The 16,864-nt window shown below is 42.9% G+C and overlaps 1 protein-coding gene and 1 long non-coding RNA gene across 3 annotated transcripts in view; one reads left to right on the top strand and one right to left on the bottom strand.

Annotated features, from left to right (window-relative positions):
• LOC132827099 (uncharacterized) overlaps positions 1–11,326 on the bottom strand; it is a 30,915-nt gene extending 19,589 nt beyond the window's left edge. Inside the window, exon 1 of the long non-coding RNA XR_009645974.1 lies at positions 11,121–11,326. This is a non-coding gene — a long non-coding RNA (uncharacterized LOC132827099). The remainder of the gene's footprint in view (positions 1–11,120) is intronic.
• scarf2 (scavenger receptor class F, member 2) overlaps positions 9,833–16,864 on the top strand; it is a 79,993-nt gene continuing 72,961 nt past the window's right edge. Inside the window, exons 1-5 of one of the 2 annotated variants that reach the window (XM_060843579.1) lie at positions 9,833–9,886; positions 10,450–10,804; positions 11,512–11,570; positions 11,670–11,771; positions 16,214–16,730. In XM_060843579.1, the coding sequence (XP_060699562.1) occupies positions 10,671–10,804; positions 11,512–11,570; positions 11,670–11,771; positions 16,214–16,730 (812 nt within the window). In that variant the 5' untranslated portion in view covers positions 9,833–9,886; positions 10,450–10,670. Of the gene's footprint in view, positions 9,887–9,973; positions 10,805–11,511; positions 11,571–11,669; positions 11,772–16,213; positions 16,731–16,864 lie in introns of those variants that run through there. The other variant, XM_060843578.1, reaches the window with a different exon arrangement.

Raw genomic sequence — 16,864 nt, 5'->3', positions numbered from 1 at the left:
GCTCACTATGATCCCAGACAAGATTTGGTATGCACATACAATGCCTCCCCGTTTGGCATCGGGGTAGTTTTAGCTCATAGATAGCCTAATGAAGAGGAATGCCCAATAGCATATGCATCTAAGACTTTGACTAATGCAAACAGCAAATATACCCAGATAGAGAAGAAAGGTTTGGCAGTTATATCTTCAGGCAAGAAGTTCCATCATTACCTTTCCGGTTGGAAATTTGTAATAATAATGGACCTCAAACCCCTGCTAGGTCTACTTAAAGCGGACACCCATATCTTCAGGCCAAATTCAGCAGTGGGTTCTAATACTAAGAGATAATAATTATAAGTTGGAACATTGTTAAAAGGCCAAGTAGCAAATGTGAATGCATTGAGCTGCTCCCACTGGCAGATACACTACTGGCTTATACCACCACTGGAAGAGTCTGTGATGGTTTTGAATTTCCAGTCACAGCTGACAATATCAGACTTTGGACACAGAAAGATCCAGTCCTGGCAAAACTGAAACAGCTGGTGGTGATGGGGGAAACTGAACAGCCGTCACAACCAGAACTGAAATCTTTCTGAACTCGGAGAGACTGGATCCTAGTAGAGGACAGCATATTAAAGTGGGCAGCAACAGTGATTGTTCCAGGCAAAGGTCGCTGCCAGATACAGGCTGACCTCCACCAGGGTTATCCAGGGGTTTCCAAAACGAAGATGTTGATGAGAGGTTATGTCGGGTGGCTAGAATTGGATGCAACATAGTTGCATTGGTGGGGCAGTACCCAGAGTGTCAACAAGGACAGAAATTACCACCAGCAGCTCTCCCACATTTATAGAAATGGCTGGGTAAACCCTGGATTCGGTTACACGTAGACTATGCAAGTCCTTTCATGCGCTCAATGTTCTGAGTCATTGTGGATGCCCACTCAAAGTGGCTAGACCTGCATAGGGTTCATTTATCAAAACCGGGACGACAATAGAAAAACTGTGAGCATCTTTTGCAAGATATGGACTCCTGGAAGTGTTGGTCACAGAAACTGGGCCATCATTTACCACCTGGGAATTTGAGTATTTCTTAATATTGAACGGGATTCAGCATATAAGGACAGCTCCATGCCATCCATCATCCAACAGTCAGGCAGAAAGAGCAGTCCAAACTTTGAAGCCAGGCTTTAAGAAGCAGCCCACAGTTTCACTTGATACCAAACTGTCTTGGATCCTATTTGATTATCAGACCACCCCTCGTGCAATCACAGGGATAGCTCCAGTAGAGTTGCTATGGGGGAGAAGACCCCACACCAGGTTAAATTTTATCTTCCTGGACCGAGGAGGGGGCATCAGGAATGCCAGTGTCAGATGCCAGACTCTGCTAAGTATGTGTGAGTGAGAGAGAGAGAGAGAGAGAGAGAGAGAGAGAGAGAGAGAGTTTATTACAGGGGATAAAATTGATGTAGGAACCATGGAACTGGTCCTGCATGGCTAAGAGGGTGGTCGATGTGAGGTCAGGACCAACGACGCACAAAGTTTGAGTAGGAGTCACAGTCCTCAACAAGCGGGTGGACTACAGGAAAGCCGCAAACTTGCAAACAATGCGGGAGCAAAACGTGGCCTACTCCTTGGAACAGAACGAGCGCTTTCAGAGCTCGAGGTTCTTTCTCTCCATCAAGCGTTGCAGAGACCTCCGGACCAGAGAAGGATTCAGCAGATCTTGCTGTATTGACGTCTTTGCCACCAGAAGGAGAGAATGAACTTCTCCTGAGGGGGGTTCCTGTGCTTCACATGTCACCTGTATCCATCACAGAATCAGAGGAACCTAATATGGTGCTAACATGCCCCAGGAGGCACTAAAGGAAAAGGACCGGCCTATGTCCTTGGACTCAGAGGGGGGACGGATGTAATGGTTTTAATGAGGTCAGCCAGGTGAATCTTATAGAAGATGAGTTCCCTGATTGTACTGTTAATCTGGTCCAATCAGGGAGCCGTGGCTGACAGATAAAAAGAGGAGTATCAGACATCCTGTTCACTCTCAGAGTTGGCTCTGAGGGAGCTGGACCAGTATCTATATGTAAATATTTCTATATGTAAATAAAAGGTGACTTGGTGAAGGTATTCTGGCCTCCATGGAGATATTTCAGTGACCAGCAGGCCAGGATTGTGTACCTGGCAGAGAAAGAAAAAGAGAGAAAAACAGAGAGAGAAAGGGAGAAAAAGATCATAAGGGCCTAAGGGCAACTTAGAGCTTAAAGTATTGATCTACTGTGCTGTTACAACATGCAACTCATACAAAAGCAGTAAAACAAACCCAAGGTTGTTACACTTGAGTTTTGCAGTGGGGCTACACTGGGGAATCAGAGACGTGCTTTAAGTCATAGAGTCAGAGCACTAGAGACATACAGAACATAAACACAGTCTCTTTAGACCAAGTTGGTCAGAAAACCTGGTTAGCATGGACAAGTCACTTTGCTTGCTTTTGGCCCATAGCTCTCTGAACCTTTCCTATTCATATACCTGCCCAAATGTCTTTGAACTGTTGTAATTGTATTCAGCCCCGTGACTTTCCCAGGCAGCTATTCTACATACACACCACTCTCTTTCTGAAAAGGGACCCCTCAGGTTAATTTTAAATCTTTCCCCTCTCACCTTAGACATATGACCTCTGGTTTTGGACTCCCCTAGCCTGGGGAAAAGACTTTAGCTGTTCATCTTATCTATTTGGAAGTGTGGAAGTGTTCTCCTGGAAATTCCGATGTACCACGTCGCTAGTGAGAGCAAGTGAATTACTGAACACTTGTAATGTCGAGATGGAGCACAACATATTCAGGCAGGTCGAAGCCATTTGAAGCACTTTAAAAGCAGTCTGGTCTAATCTGGGTTCTTTTACACTTTATTTCCAGTTCCACTTGTTGTTCTCTGAAAGTTTATTTGGAATGAATCCTTTGTCCATTCAAATTTAAATTTCCCTCTTGCAGTGTTCAGGACAACTTACTGGAAATGAACAACAGATGGAAGTGAATAGAATGCCTATTTCCATTCAAAATTACCCTTTTCCTTTAGAGATGTGGGACGAGAAAGACATTTTCTGGATCAGAAACAGCTGTGACTGCATCAGAGTTACTTACTTCCGCCTTACTTTCAAGAGCAGAAGCTGCACAGCATATACTTTGCTCGTTGCTGATTGTGAATTACTTTGGAGGTTTTAATAAGGTTTTTGATTGTTAATTTGCATTGTGTAATAGGGCCACCATTTGTTTCTGGCAGGAGTCTCAGTCTGCCCATCTGAAGGCCTGAAGTGGGAGAGAGGCAAGAATAGAACAGGAGGTTTGGCATATTATTTTGAATGAACTGCTGCCTCACTTCCTCCTGAGAATCCACTGGAGGATCCCAGCTGAAAGGATAGCAAATTATTCAGCACAGTGATCTGCTATCGCTGCTAGGAATTGCTGAACCATTGAGCACCAGGACACTGACACCCGCCAGTGGAATCAATGTCAGCTGACCAGCGGGGAAAATGATTAACATTTGCTGAGACACAAAACAATAACAAAAAGTATTGGGATGTCAGCAAGAGGCAGCAAATTTGATTTGCAAGGTTAAACGAGTTATATTACTGCCAGGTGATAATGTTATTCTGAGAAGTAATGTTGGACGAGAGCCAGTTGATGGATAGAGAAGTGTCAACTTAAAAATATGATTTAGCAGTATTTGTAATTATGAATAAAAAGAGAAATTTGTTGTGTTGCTGTTCGTTTCCTCTTTAGATCCGGGAGCAGACACAATAAACTGAAAGCCTGGATTGAAACCAAAGGGCAAGGTACTCAAGTGAGTTCCTGGGAGTCTCATTCTGAGGATTTCTACCAGTTAGAATTGCAGAGATACCCAACTCGCTGGAATCAGGATTGTAAAATGGAGTTTGTTTTTAACCATCTCGCCAGCCCTTTCGCAGAACACTGCTTTCCTGCCTGAATGATGTGGAGGTGCTGATGTTGGACTGGGGTGTACAAAGTTAAAAATCACACAACACCAGGTTATAGTCCAACAGGTTTATTTGGAAGCACTAACTTTCGGAGTGCTGCTCCTTCATCAGGTGGTTGTGTCCTCAGCGCTCTGAAAATTAGTGCTTCCAAATAAACCTTTGGACTATAACCTGGTGTTGTGTGATTTTTAACTTCCTACTTGAAGACCAACAGAAGAATGTTGACCTCAGTAAGAAGTGTTTGCACAGAATAGGAAATCTGGTTTTAACATGAAAATTGATGACTATTTTACTTTTGGTTACAATTATGGTTTTGCTTTAGTACAAATTCCTTTAAAACTTATGTTAGGATGTTCTTCATTTCTAGAGTTTTCAGGGATAATAACCATTATTTTTATTTAATTAATGCTGAAGTTTTCCATATGAAACCTCCCAGGTTTCTACTTAATGAATTTAAATAGCAGCTGCATAGGTAAACATAGTTTTGGATTTTGGCAATAATTATGGCATATCATGGTACTATACTGCCTGGGAATCAATGCTGTCTGCTCAATTATTCCTGTTGAACAGAGGATGTTAAATCAAATGGATTTTATTCTGGTATTACATAAAGTATTGTTTCCAGTTTACTTCTGTTTTCCTGAAAGTATCTTAAACATACATCAGAGATTTCTTTGAGGCTGAAGATTTTGAGCTTAGCATTCTAATCCTCATAGCTTTGATTACAGACACTCGGCATTATCATTGCTAGTCTTCAATGCATTCCTTGTATGGCCTTCATGTTGCAGTGACATAAATTACACTCAGTATTGAAGCTGGGATCTCCAGCATGGTCTCCAGGAATTTCCACACTCTGATTAACATATTAATGCAGTATTCTGTTTGTTTTACTTATTATTGTTTCAGCATCGAAAAAGGTGGCGCTGGAAAAGCACAACAGGTCAGGCAGCATCTGTTGAGCATGAGGGTCAACATTTTGGGCATACGCCTTTCATCAAGAATGAGGAGGGGGAAGTGGGATGAGAGGGGTGGGCATGGGGGCAAGGTAACTGGGAAGGCGATAGGTGGATGCAGGTGGTGGATAATTGTGATACATCGGGGGGAGAGTGGAACGGATAGATGGGAAGGATAATGGACAGATAGGACTGGTCAAGAGCATGGTGCTGAGTTGGAGGGTTGGATCTGGAATGAGGTGGGGGGAGGCGAGATTTGGAAACTAGTGAAGTCGGTAGTGCTGCCGTGTGGTTCAAGGGTCCTAAGGCAAAATATGAGGCATTCTTTCTCCAGTTGGCAGATGGCTTTGATTTGGCGGTGGAGGCGGCCCAGGATTTGCTTGTCATTGGTGGAGTGGGAAGGGGAGTTGAAGTGATTGACCACTGGGCGGTGGGGTTGTTTGGTGCGATCTATGAGTTGGCATTCTTTCTCAGATGCTGTAGATGAGATGGTAGATGGGCAGGAAAATCTCTCCTGGTTGTGAAACGATCCTTTGGGGCCTTGGGCAGTGAGGGGGAGGTGTGGGCACTGGTTTTACACCTCAGCCAGTGGCAAGGGAAGGTGCGTTGGTGGGGGCTGTGGACCTAACAAAGGGATTCGCGGAGGGAATGCTCTCTGTGGAGTGTGGATAGGGGGGGGGAGAGAAATATATCATTGATGGTTGAGTGTGACTGAAGGTGGCAGACATTGTGGAGGATAATGTGTTGCATTCGGAGATTTGTGGGATGGAATGTGAGGACTGGGTGGGGGAGTGTCTATTCTTGATGCAGTGGAGCGATGGGGTTCAAGGGTGGAGGTCTGGGAAGTGGAGGAGATGAACTGGGGAGGGCATTGTTGATTACACGGGGGGTGAAATTGCAGTCTCTGAAATACGAGGCCATCTGGGATGTCCTGGAGTGGAATTGCTCCTCCTGGGAGCAGATACAGTGGAGGAGAAGGAATTGGAAGTAAGAGATTGCATTCTTACAGGAGGGAGGGTGGGTGGTGGTGTAGTCCAGGTAGCTGTGGGAGTTGGTGGGTTCGAAGTAGATATCTGTGTTGAGTTAGTTGCCGGACTTGGAGGTGAAGAGGTCCAAGAAGGGGAGGGAGGTGTCCAAGCTGGTCCGTGAGAACTTAAGTTTGGGGTGGAAGGTGTTTGTGAAGTTGATGAACTGTTCAAACTCCTCATTGGAGCACGAGGCGGCGCTGATACCGTCATCTATGTAGCAGAGGAAAAGGTCGGGGATGGTGCCAGTGTAACTGTTCTACATTCCCTAAGAAGATGCAGGCATAGCTGGAGCCCATGCAGGTACCCGTGGCTACACCTTTGGTCTGAAGGAAGTGGGAGGATTCCAAGTTGCTGAACCAATTTCTAACCCATTGCATTGGTTCCTCACTGTCTCTATTTCTTCTGTCATTAATCAATAGCTTAGAATCAACTCCAAAAACACCATGAAAAGCTTAGCTATGTTTGAAGTATATTGATTTTTTAAAATGGAAATTGAACATCACTGCTAAACAACCAATCTCGGAATGAAAAAAGAAATTCTATTTTGTGAAGTTTTGTCAAATGCCTCCATCCTTATTAGTCAGTTTTCTTTTAAAAAAGTTATTCCCCCCCCCCAATTTATCTTCTTCCTTAGCCCCTTGTGCATGCCCTGACCTTTATTTTGATATCTGTGAGAAATTCTTAAGTGTGATTGGTAGCTTGATGACATCACTGCAGTTTGAAACTGAGAATTCCCAACTAACTGTATCCATAGCTAAAAATGTGTTGCTGGAAAAGCGCAACAGGTCAGGCAGCATCCAGGGAGCAGGAGAATTGATGTTTCGGACCCTGAAGAAGGGCTCATGCCCGAAACCTCAATTCTCCTGCTCTCTGGATGCTGCCTGACCTGCTGCGTTTTTCCAGCAACACATTTTCAGCTCTGATCTCCAGCATCTGCAGTCCTTACTTTCTCCTAACTGTATCCATAATCAAGTGAACACTGAGGAAATTAATATTCATACTGTAGGCATCGCTAAATTTTTTGGGAGTGTTTTCTTTAGGGTCAGTGCTGAGAACTGTTACTTTTTCACTTGTCTAAGAAATCTACTCCAATGTTTACTGAGATCTCCTTTGCCACAAGTCCATTATATTCCCAAGTTTCAGTATGTTCAACAGGACTAAAGTCCCTAACAGTTTTGTATTGTACCAGGTGTTACCTTAAGCGTTATGCCTTCCATCGATGTGAGACATAATAATGGCTAGGATTTGGGCTCAGCCTATTTGTTGGTGCCAGTACTGCATTAACATGAAATGATGCAAACTTTTCAATGGAACACATGAAAAAGTATCGAGAATAATCAAAAGAAATTAATGGAATACTATATAATAGAATAAAATGGTAGAGAAGGTAAGCTCCAGCTATACAAAGCCCTGATTTGACTACATGTGGAATACTATGAGTAGTTCTGACATTATGTCCAATGAAGAATATGTTGGTCTTGGAAGGACTGGAGTAGAATATTTCCTGGAAAATAACGGTTAAAATATGAGAAGAGACTACACAAACTGTGGTTGGTTTCTCTGGAACTTAAAAGAATTTTTGATAAAAACTTTTGATATGTTAAGGGGAACATGGATATGGGTAAGTTATTTCTACTGGGGAACGCAGGATGAGAGGTTGTAATCAGCTCCTTTGAGGATGAAATTAGAAAGTACTGTTGGATCCAAACCATGATGAAAGCTTAGAATTCTCCTGTACAGTAATCAGTTGGTGGTAAACCAATTGTTCGTTCATAATCTAGGATTGATACAGTTTTATTTGTAAAATGGATATTGGAGAAATTTGGTTTGGAGTTAATTTATAATCTCATTGAATGGTAAAACAGGCTTGAGGTGTTAAATAGCCAGCTATGGTTCCTATATTCCAAAGGACGGTTAGGTTGGAAGTGAGTTAGGATTTTGCTAGAGATCAGGGTACCATGGGTGGAAGCATATGTGTGTGGTTGATCAGATAAATGACAGACAAATAACATTATTCATACCCCCTTAACTGGAGGAAATAATATACACACTCATTACTGGGCATAATCAATACCCCTATTGTCTTTGAATTCTTCTTACCAAAGTGCATGACCTCACACTTTACTACATTTAACTATCTGCCTTCTTTAAAAATTTACCCATTTATTCTCTTGCAGATTCCTTAAGTCCTCATTACAACATGCGTCCCACATATTTTTGGATAATCAACAAATATGAATGCATTCAACTCAGACCCCTCCATGTAATTAACATAGAAACTAAACAATTATGGCCCTAAAATGTATCCTCATGGCACTCCACCTAGTTATATATTTCAATCTGAATGAGACCTATTAATCTTGGCTTTCTATTTTCTGTATGTTAACCAAACCGTAATCCTTTCTAGTACATTATCCCGAATAGCATGAGCTCCTCTCTTGTGCAGTAGTCTTTTGTATGGCACCTTCTGAAATCTGAACACACTATCTACCAGTTCCTCTTTATCAACTCTATTTGTTGTATCCCCAAAGAGCTCTGGCGAATTTGTCAAACATGATCCTCCTTTCACAAAAAACACTCTGATTGTTTGCTTGTTAAATGTCCCTAAATATCTTGTTAGTTCTTCCTTAATAATAGATTCTGGCATTTTCTGAATGACAGATATTGGACTAAGTAGCCTATAGTTTCTTGGATTGTCTCCCATCCTTGTTGAATAGAGATATTATATTTATGGTTTTGAAATCTGCTGTAACCCTCCCAAAATCCAATATGATCTCAATTATTTCAATCAGTGTCTCCACTATCTCTGCAGTTACTTCCTTTAAAGCCTTTGGATATAGGCCATCAGGTCCTGGCTACTTGTCCATCACTGGATACTTCTAGTAAATACAGACAGGATTATAATTGCTTTCTTCTACATACAGTCATAGAGTCATAGAGGTGTACAGTATGGAAACAGACCCTTAGGTCCAACCCATCCATGCCGACCGATATCTCAAACCAATCTAGTCCCACCTGCCAGCACCTGGCCCACAACTCTCCAAACACTTTCTATTCACATACCCATCCAGATGCCTTTTAAATGTTGCAATTTACCAGCCTCCACCACTTCCTTTGGCAGCTCATTCCATACATGTACCACCCTCTGAATGAAAAGTTGCCCTGTCGGTCTCTTTTATATCTTTCGCCTCTCACCCTAAACCTATGCTCTCTAGTTCTGAACTCCCCCATCCCAGGGAAAAGACCTTGTCCATGCCCCTCATGATTTTATAAAGCTCTATAAAGTCACCCCTCAGTCTCTGACTGTCCAGGAAAAACAGCCCCAGCCTGTTCAACTTCTCCCTATAGCTCAGTTCCAACATAATTGGTCGTGCTGTACAATTATTGTTGGAATATTTGGTCATGTTGTGTACAGTCTGTGTATGTATGTAACTTTGGAAAGAGGCAGTGTAAATTGAACGATAGCGAATGGGCAGCCTGTTCTGCATCTTGAGAATAATATTAGGAGAGATGTGAAAAAAAAACAGAAAGATCTGAAGCAGGGCAGGCAGCATCTGCGGAGAGAGAAGCAGAGTCTTTATTCTGATTCCAGGACCTGGGAACAGCAAAGATGTGGAACAGGCTGCCGGTACAACTTCGACACAAAACAGCAACTCAAAATCTTCCCCCATTTCTGGTGTAAACTCAATCTGATTTTAGGAGGAAAAAAAACCAAACTCAATACCCAGCAGCAGCCGAAACAGAGATACTGCAGCCATTCGTTCGAGCTAGCACAGAACTTTCATATCATCAGAATGTATCCCGTTTTCTCTCGGGCTCTCAAACGGATCTCTGGTCATTTCCTGGTCCTGTCGCGTTTTGGGAACGCAGGCTGGTGTTCGAATTAGAAGCTTTCTAATTCAGAGCTGGCGTTAATAGATCTGGGCTGCCAGGAAGGGGGTGAGCAATTCCTTAACCCTCCTGGGAACTGTCCTGACTTCAGGAAACTAAAGAGAGGTCACGTTAGTGGGCGTTTGTAAAACTTAGACACAGGCAAAATAATTAAACTGAGTGTGTGTGTGTGTGTTATTTTCTCGGTCTCTTCCTAACACACCCGCGAATGACACACAGCCTCTTTTTAAGTTTTTAAAACCCCAAGCAAGAAATAAGGTAACGAATCAGAATTCCACACCCACTCCCCCCTCTTTGGGCTCCTCCTGTAGGAACTCCCACATCCTACAAACCCCCTCTCTTTTCCATCGCCACTGACTGCTGCTGCGGCTTCTCCAAGTTCCCGTCCAGGACTCCAGCTCGCCGAGGGAAGGGAGGGAGGGGGGCTAAGGGGAGCAACTATAGTGGACAACTTTTCCCAACTCCGGGAGTGTGTGATAATAATTTACTGCAGGACAATGAAGGAGCGACCTCGGAGCAGGATTACAGACAACCCTGGGGAATAATTCAAACAACCAAAAAGCAAAACAGGATTTTTTAAAGAGGATTTAAATACTTTTTTTCTTTAAAAGGGTATTTCCCCCCCCCCATGAATGGAAGGAGACCGGTGGAGGAAGGAGCTGAGCCTCTGAAAAACATTCCCTCCGTTTGTTTCTCTGTGCTTGGAATTGCTGAAGGAATGTTTGGCTGTAGAAGTTACTGGGGGTGACCCCCTCACCCTCTCTCTCCCAGGGGGACGTGCCAGAATATGTGAGCCTGAGGTAGGAGGAGGGGGGGACAGAGAGCAGAGGAGATGCTGAACCGGGCTCCCCGCACGATGGATCCGAGTGGAGGCGGCTGCTTCTGGCTGGCTGTACTGACCGTGGCGGCTCTGAGCCGGGCTCAGGAGCTCAATCCTAGCGGCAGGAATGTGTGCAGGGCGAAGGGGTAAGACGTCGGCAACCGGGCAAGGGATCTTTGTTTGGAGGAGGGTGGGGAGGCGGGGGTGGGAATTCTGATACCCTCCGAATTGCCCTCCAGGCGGATGCAAGGGGGAAGGGGGATTGAACTGTCAAGTCTCTTTACCCCTTGGGATGGGTGTGGGGGGGGGGGGGGCGTGCAATATCAGGCACATCCTCCAAACGCACCGAGAATTACCTTGGCCTGCCTCAAACTTTTCTCAGTTCGCCCCCTGTCCCAAAATCACACGAAATCTGACCCCCCCCCCCTTCCCCCAACAACCCCGCTGGACTCGCACCCAGACCTGATAGCTCTCGGTCGGTCTCTTCCGAATAATTCGTCCGCTTCTGTTTGAATTTCCTCCAAATTCCAGGCGAGGCGTCAGACACCAGGGGTCAGATTGGGGAGTGGGATCTGGAGCCGGGAGAGAGAGAGAGAGCTCCCCTCAATCTCCAAAAAAAAATGCTATCCCGGTCAGAAAAGGTAATGTTATTCCAATGTCGGGGAAGTGCTGTGTGAATCGGGATATCGGAATGTTTACGCAGATTTTCATTGCTTCGTAAGGAAATGAGTTGGCATTGTAATTGGGGGAGGGGGAGGGGGGCAATCAGTTCTCTTACAGGAGTTTGTATAATTGACAAGACTTTTTTTCCCCCCCCCCCCCTCTCTCACTCTCACTTCCTCTCCTCCACAAGTTCCCCTGAAGTTGTGTGTTGTCCTGGGTGGAAGCAACAGGAGACTGACTGTCCAATAGGTCAGTAACTATTCACTCAGCCTTTCTCTGATTGCTTTTCATTTCGTATGACCTGTACCAGCCTCACCTCGCCCTGTGCATCTCTCTCTCTCTCTCCAGCTGTCTGTCAGGGAAACTTCACCTGCAAAGTGAATGAGATCTGCGTCAGACCTAATGAGTGCCGTTGTAGACACGGATATTTCGGAGCCAACTGCGAGACCAGTGAGTAAAATCTTACTGATGAGCGTGGGCAAGGAATGCCAGCGCTACACAGCGAGTTATCCTTGTCCTGCTCAGTGAGGCAGAGAGTAGGAGCAACTCATGGAAATGCTAGTTGACCCAGTGCCTCCGAAGAGTTGTCACCTAGGAAAAGAAAGCCAGAATAAGAAACCATTCCTCGGAGCTACACACTGAGTAATCCTCCCCCTGTTAACTAAACTATATCTGAACAGATCCTTAACCTTGTGGATAAATATGCCTGAATCAACTGGAATCTTGCAGAGTGACATCGAGACCCTAAACCCACTGAGTCAACTGGAATCTTGTACAGTGACAGAGTCCTTAAACCCACTGAGTCAACTGTAATATTGTACAGTGACATAGAGACCCTAATCCTGCTAAGTCAACTGTAATATTGTACCATTACATAGAGACCCTAAACCCGCTGAGTCAACTGTAATATTGTACCGTGACATAGAGACCCTAATTCCGCTGAGTCAACTGGAATCTTGTACAGTGACAGAGTCCTTAAACCCACTGAGTCAACTGTAATTTTGTACCGTGATATACAGACCCTAAACCCGCTGAGTCAACTGTAATATTGTACCGTGACATAGAGACCCTAATTCCGCTGAGTCAACTGGAATCTTGTACAGTGACATAGAGACCCTAAATCTGCTGAGTCAACTGTAATATTGTACCGTGATATAGAGACCCTAAACCTGCTGAGTCAACCGAAATATAGTACAGTTACATAGAGACCCTAAACCCGCTGAGTCAACTGTAATATTGTACAGTGACATAGAGACCCTAAAGCTGCTGAGTCAACTGCAATATTGTACCATTACATAGAGACCCTAAACCCGCTGAGTCAACTGTAATATTGTACCGTGATATAGAAACCCTAAACCCGCTGAGTCAACTGAAATATAGTACAGTTACATAGAGACCCTAAAACTCTTGAATCAACAATAGTTTTGTACTGTTACAGCGATGAGTGATTCATGTCTTTCTGAATGAACAAGTAACTTGTAAGGTTGTGTGTCAGAGGTTCTTAATGGGAGTTTATTGTTTCTTTTGATTGACACTATGTAGGTACAACCCAATTATCTATATTTTTTAAAATTACATTTATGTAGTGGCCAAAGTGGCTGTTTAATGTAAGCATTCCAATTTGTGGGTTATACTCTGAAATATTAATGAAATATGGAATATTAAAGCCATTTACTGTAAATTGAACCCCATTTTGTATTTGAATGTACTATACTCAGAATTTGAGGTGAATAATAAGCTTCCAATTATCTAGGATATTGATCTCCGACCTATCCAGGGAGGTATATTTGCCCTGCTTGTGGTGAGGGAGTATGCCTGCACTCCATGTAGCAACATGACTGAAGCTGCCAGCTCACCATGTGTTAAATGGAGAGCCTGGAATTTCCCAGACAGGTGTGGTTCAGCTCCATTATATTCATCATGGTGCTGAGTTGTATTATCAAATATAATACAGCAAACCATTACAAAAGCTCAAACTATCAGCCTACTAATTTGACAGCAGTGTGACTTCAGGTTCTATCTTGCTTTCACATTAAAAAGAAGCCCTCCATTTGTATTGATCTTGCAGTTTTCATTGTACCCAGTATGTTTTGCATCAACATCATCTCATCCAAAACCCCTCAATTATCCAGCTTCTCTCAACTGTGTGTATTAAGCTTGCTACCAATGCCAATTTGATTCTAAAATGTTAAAATTCACATGTAAAATGAACTTGAGTGCACTCCATTCACCTTGTGTCGATTACATCTTTTACATTGGAGTCATTGTGTTCAGATCTCCATTAATGTCTTATGGAAGGGACAGCAATTTTCATTGCAGGGAAGTCTGTACATTTATACACCTGTAATTTGTACAGTTACACAGTGAGTTAATCTTGTCCCACTGAACAGTCATTTTGCATAGTTACACAGTGGGTGATCCTTGCCTGCTGAATAAATGAAGACTGCTGCAAGCAATTTACTGTTATTTTCACAAAGCAGACAGCAGTAAAACAAGAAGTGCAGTGGGCATGGAGGATGCTGCCAATAATTTTAAGGCATACTTTTATTTATTATGGGACTGGCTAGATAATTCATAAATGATATTTAATCATAATAAAAATGAAATATTGCCCACAGGAAGGGAAGAAAAGTGATTGTCCAAACACCAGCTTTGGTTAGGGAAAGGCAGAATATTATTACAATTGAGCAGAAGTATAAAGTGATCTGGAAGTTTCAATAGATTCAACGCTTCCTATATGCAGAACTGCAACTATGAAATAAAATAGAATGTGAGGATGCATTGTCAGAATAGCAGAGTCAGATCAAAGAGTAGTTTCTCAGGCTGTATTGATAGGTGGAATGCTGCTGTATAATCTGTGTTAAGGCTGTTGTTACTGTTATATTCAGAGAGAGTCTGGACATGGGAATGGAGAGTAGAAGAAGAAGTCAAAGCAAGTGCAGGATATACAGCCTTTCAAAGCTATTATCATTAATCCGGATCAAAACCGAAATTCCACAACAAGACCTTATTCAGCCTTATCTTTACATACCTCAATTCTCATAATCTCAGAGTTAAAGAGTGGATATCCACAGGTCTCTAGGTTAGAGAATTCCAAAGATTTACAAATATACGAGTGAAGAATTTTCCCTCTATTTCAGTTGTAAATAGTCCCCCACCCCTTTCACTGAGGCTGTGATCCCAAATTCCCAATTGTCCAGCCAGGGGAAGCAGCCTTCGGATTCTTGTCGAATGAAGCATTCAGAGCATTTTATTCATTTGGGGAGAACGTCTCTCACTGTTCTAATCTCAAAAAAGATTATATAGAGTCATTATTTTCTCACAGGACAACTCTCTCATCAGATAAATTATTTTAATTAACTTTGATTGCACTCACTTTGCAGTATATATCTATTTATAGGGAACAAGACCAAAACAACATTTTCCTACATGAAACTCCTCCTGCCACTATCTTGCACTTTCAATTAATGGGTCTAAATCTTTTTATATTATATTTATGTCCTCTTCATTGCTTACTTTGCCATATAGCCATGCAATGATATCATCAATACAATGTTTATTATATAATGAAAATTATACACAATATTCCAACCAGTCCATTATTAAACATCAGAACATGTGAGCATAAATATAACCTTCAGTTTAGGAGCAAACTCAGGAAGCACCTGTTTTCTAAAAAAAAGTCATAAAAATTTGAACCTACTACTCCAAATTGCAATGCATGTTAAGCATTCAAGACCAAGCTCAATAGATTATTAAGAGGTAATAACATTTTACCACCACCTTCACAAGGGCAACTAGAGACAAGTGATAAATGCTGGTCAGCCAGGGATGTCCCATGTGAATTTAAAAAAATCACATGATATGGAACAGAACAAGCAAATCCGTTTGAGGTGCAGATCATCCATGATCTAACTGAACAGTGGTATAGATTCGATGATCTGAATGGTCTAATTGTGTTCCTAATGCTCCTTTGCCTGGCATATTTCAAGATGACATATATTGTGAAAATTAAGCAGAGGGGAGCCGCACAATTCAATCTCAGTATGAAGAGATGTGCTCTTGGGTAACAATGAAGAGCTGGGTTAGTGAAATCTAGAGAGCTTTCATTTAATGTATTGACTGGTACAGGAAAGGTTAACTGATTGTTATCTAAAGATGAATTAGACCAGTAGGAGTAGAGAACGTATATTTAAATAAACAAATAGTTAACTTAAATCTCAACGCACAGGTATGTCTTTACTGTTGAGTAATAAACATTTGGCATAACCTAATATTCAATCAAGAATTTATACTTATATTGTGCCTTAAATGTACTGAAACATCTCAAGGCACTTCAGAGGAAGATTATCAAGCAAAAATTGACACTAAAACAACTTTCAGGAGATTTTAGGATAAGAGTCTAAATCCCTGGTCAAAATGGAACTCATAAAGAGCATCTGAAAAGGAGAAGAGAGGTCGAAGAGGCAAAGAAAGAATTCCAGATTTATAGGGTCTAGGTTTCTGACAGCATAGCCAAAGACACTGGAGCAATTAAAATAAGGGATATATACCAGAGGAGTGCAGACATCTTAGAGAATTTTAGAGCTGGAGGAGGTTACAAAAATAGGAAGGATTGACAAGGATAAGGAAAAACAAAGATATGAATTTTAAAATTAACGATGTGAAAAATGTTTCAGTGTACATTTGGATGTTGTACTGAGAGAGTTAGTGTACTACAGTATGAGCTTCAATTCATGAGTTGGCCTTTTCGTGCCCTCAATTTTTCCTTTTGTTTGTGCAGTGGGTGTCAAACTGCAGCTGCTTGTAAAACAACATGCAGAAAAATACAGAGCACAGCTGGGAAGTAATTCTTTAAGAGTTGCCTCAAGCTGTGGTTTTTATCTTTTCAGAGTGTCCGGAACGGTTCTGGGGCCCGGACTGCAAAGAGATGTGCCTGTGCCACCCGAATGGGCGCTGTGCTGACGCGACTGGCAAGTGCACCTGTAATCCGAACCGCTGGGGGCCGACCTGCAATAAACTTTGCCTGTGCCACTATGGGAAATGTGACCAGGAGACTGGGAAGTGCAAATGCGAGCCACGCCGATGGGGTCCCACCTGCTCAAACCTTTGCTACTGCAGTGCCAACTCAAAATGTGACCCCAAGACGGGCAAATGCATCTGCCAGCCGGGCTGGTGGGGACGCAGCTGCCACAACCAGTGCTCCTGTAACAACTCGCCGTGCGACCAGCTGATGGGCAGATGCCTGTGTAAGGAGAAGTTCTGGGGACCGAGATGTGAGCCCTGCCTATGTGTGCATGGGAAATGTAACCCTACTGATGGATCATGCTCGTGTTATCCTGGATACAGAGGAAGGTACTGCAGGGAGACCTGTCCCGCTGGATATTTTGGCATCGGATGTAAAAGGAGGTACGCATTACAGAATTATCCATGGATTCTAATGCTTTGGTCAGTTCAGGGCCTCAAGCTAATTGGAATGGTTCAGAGTCTCACACAAGAGAATTGACATAGCAAGTTTTTAGTGGCTTTCTAAAGGGAGCAGA

The sequence above is a fragment of the Hemiscyllium ocellatum genome, chromosome 24 (assembly GCF_020745735.1).
Source record: "Hemiscyllium ocellatum isolate sHemOce1 chromosome 24, sHemOce1.pat.X.cur, whole genome shotgun sequence".
Classification (NCBI taxonomy): domain Eukaryota; kingdom Metazoa; phylum Chordata; class Chondrichthyes; order Orectolobiformes; family Hemiscylliidae; genus Hemiscyllium; species Hemiscyllium ocellatum.
This window is presented reverse-complemented; position numbering and strand designations above follow the sequence as displayed.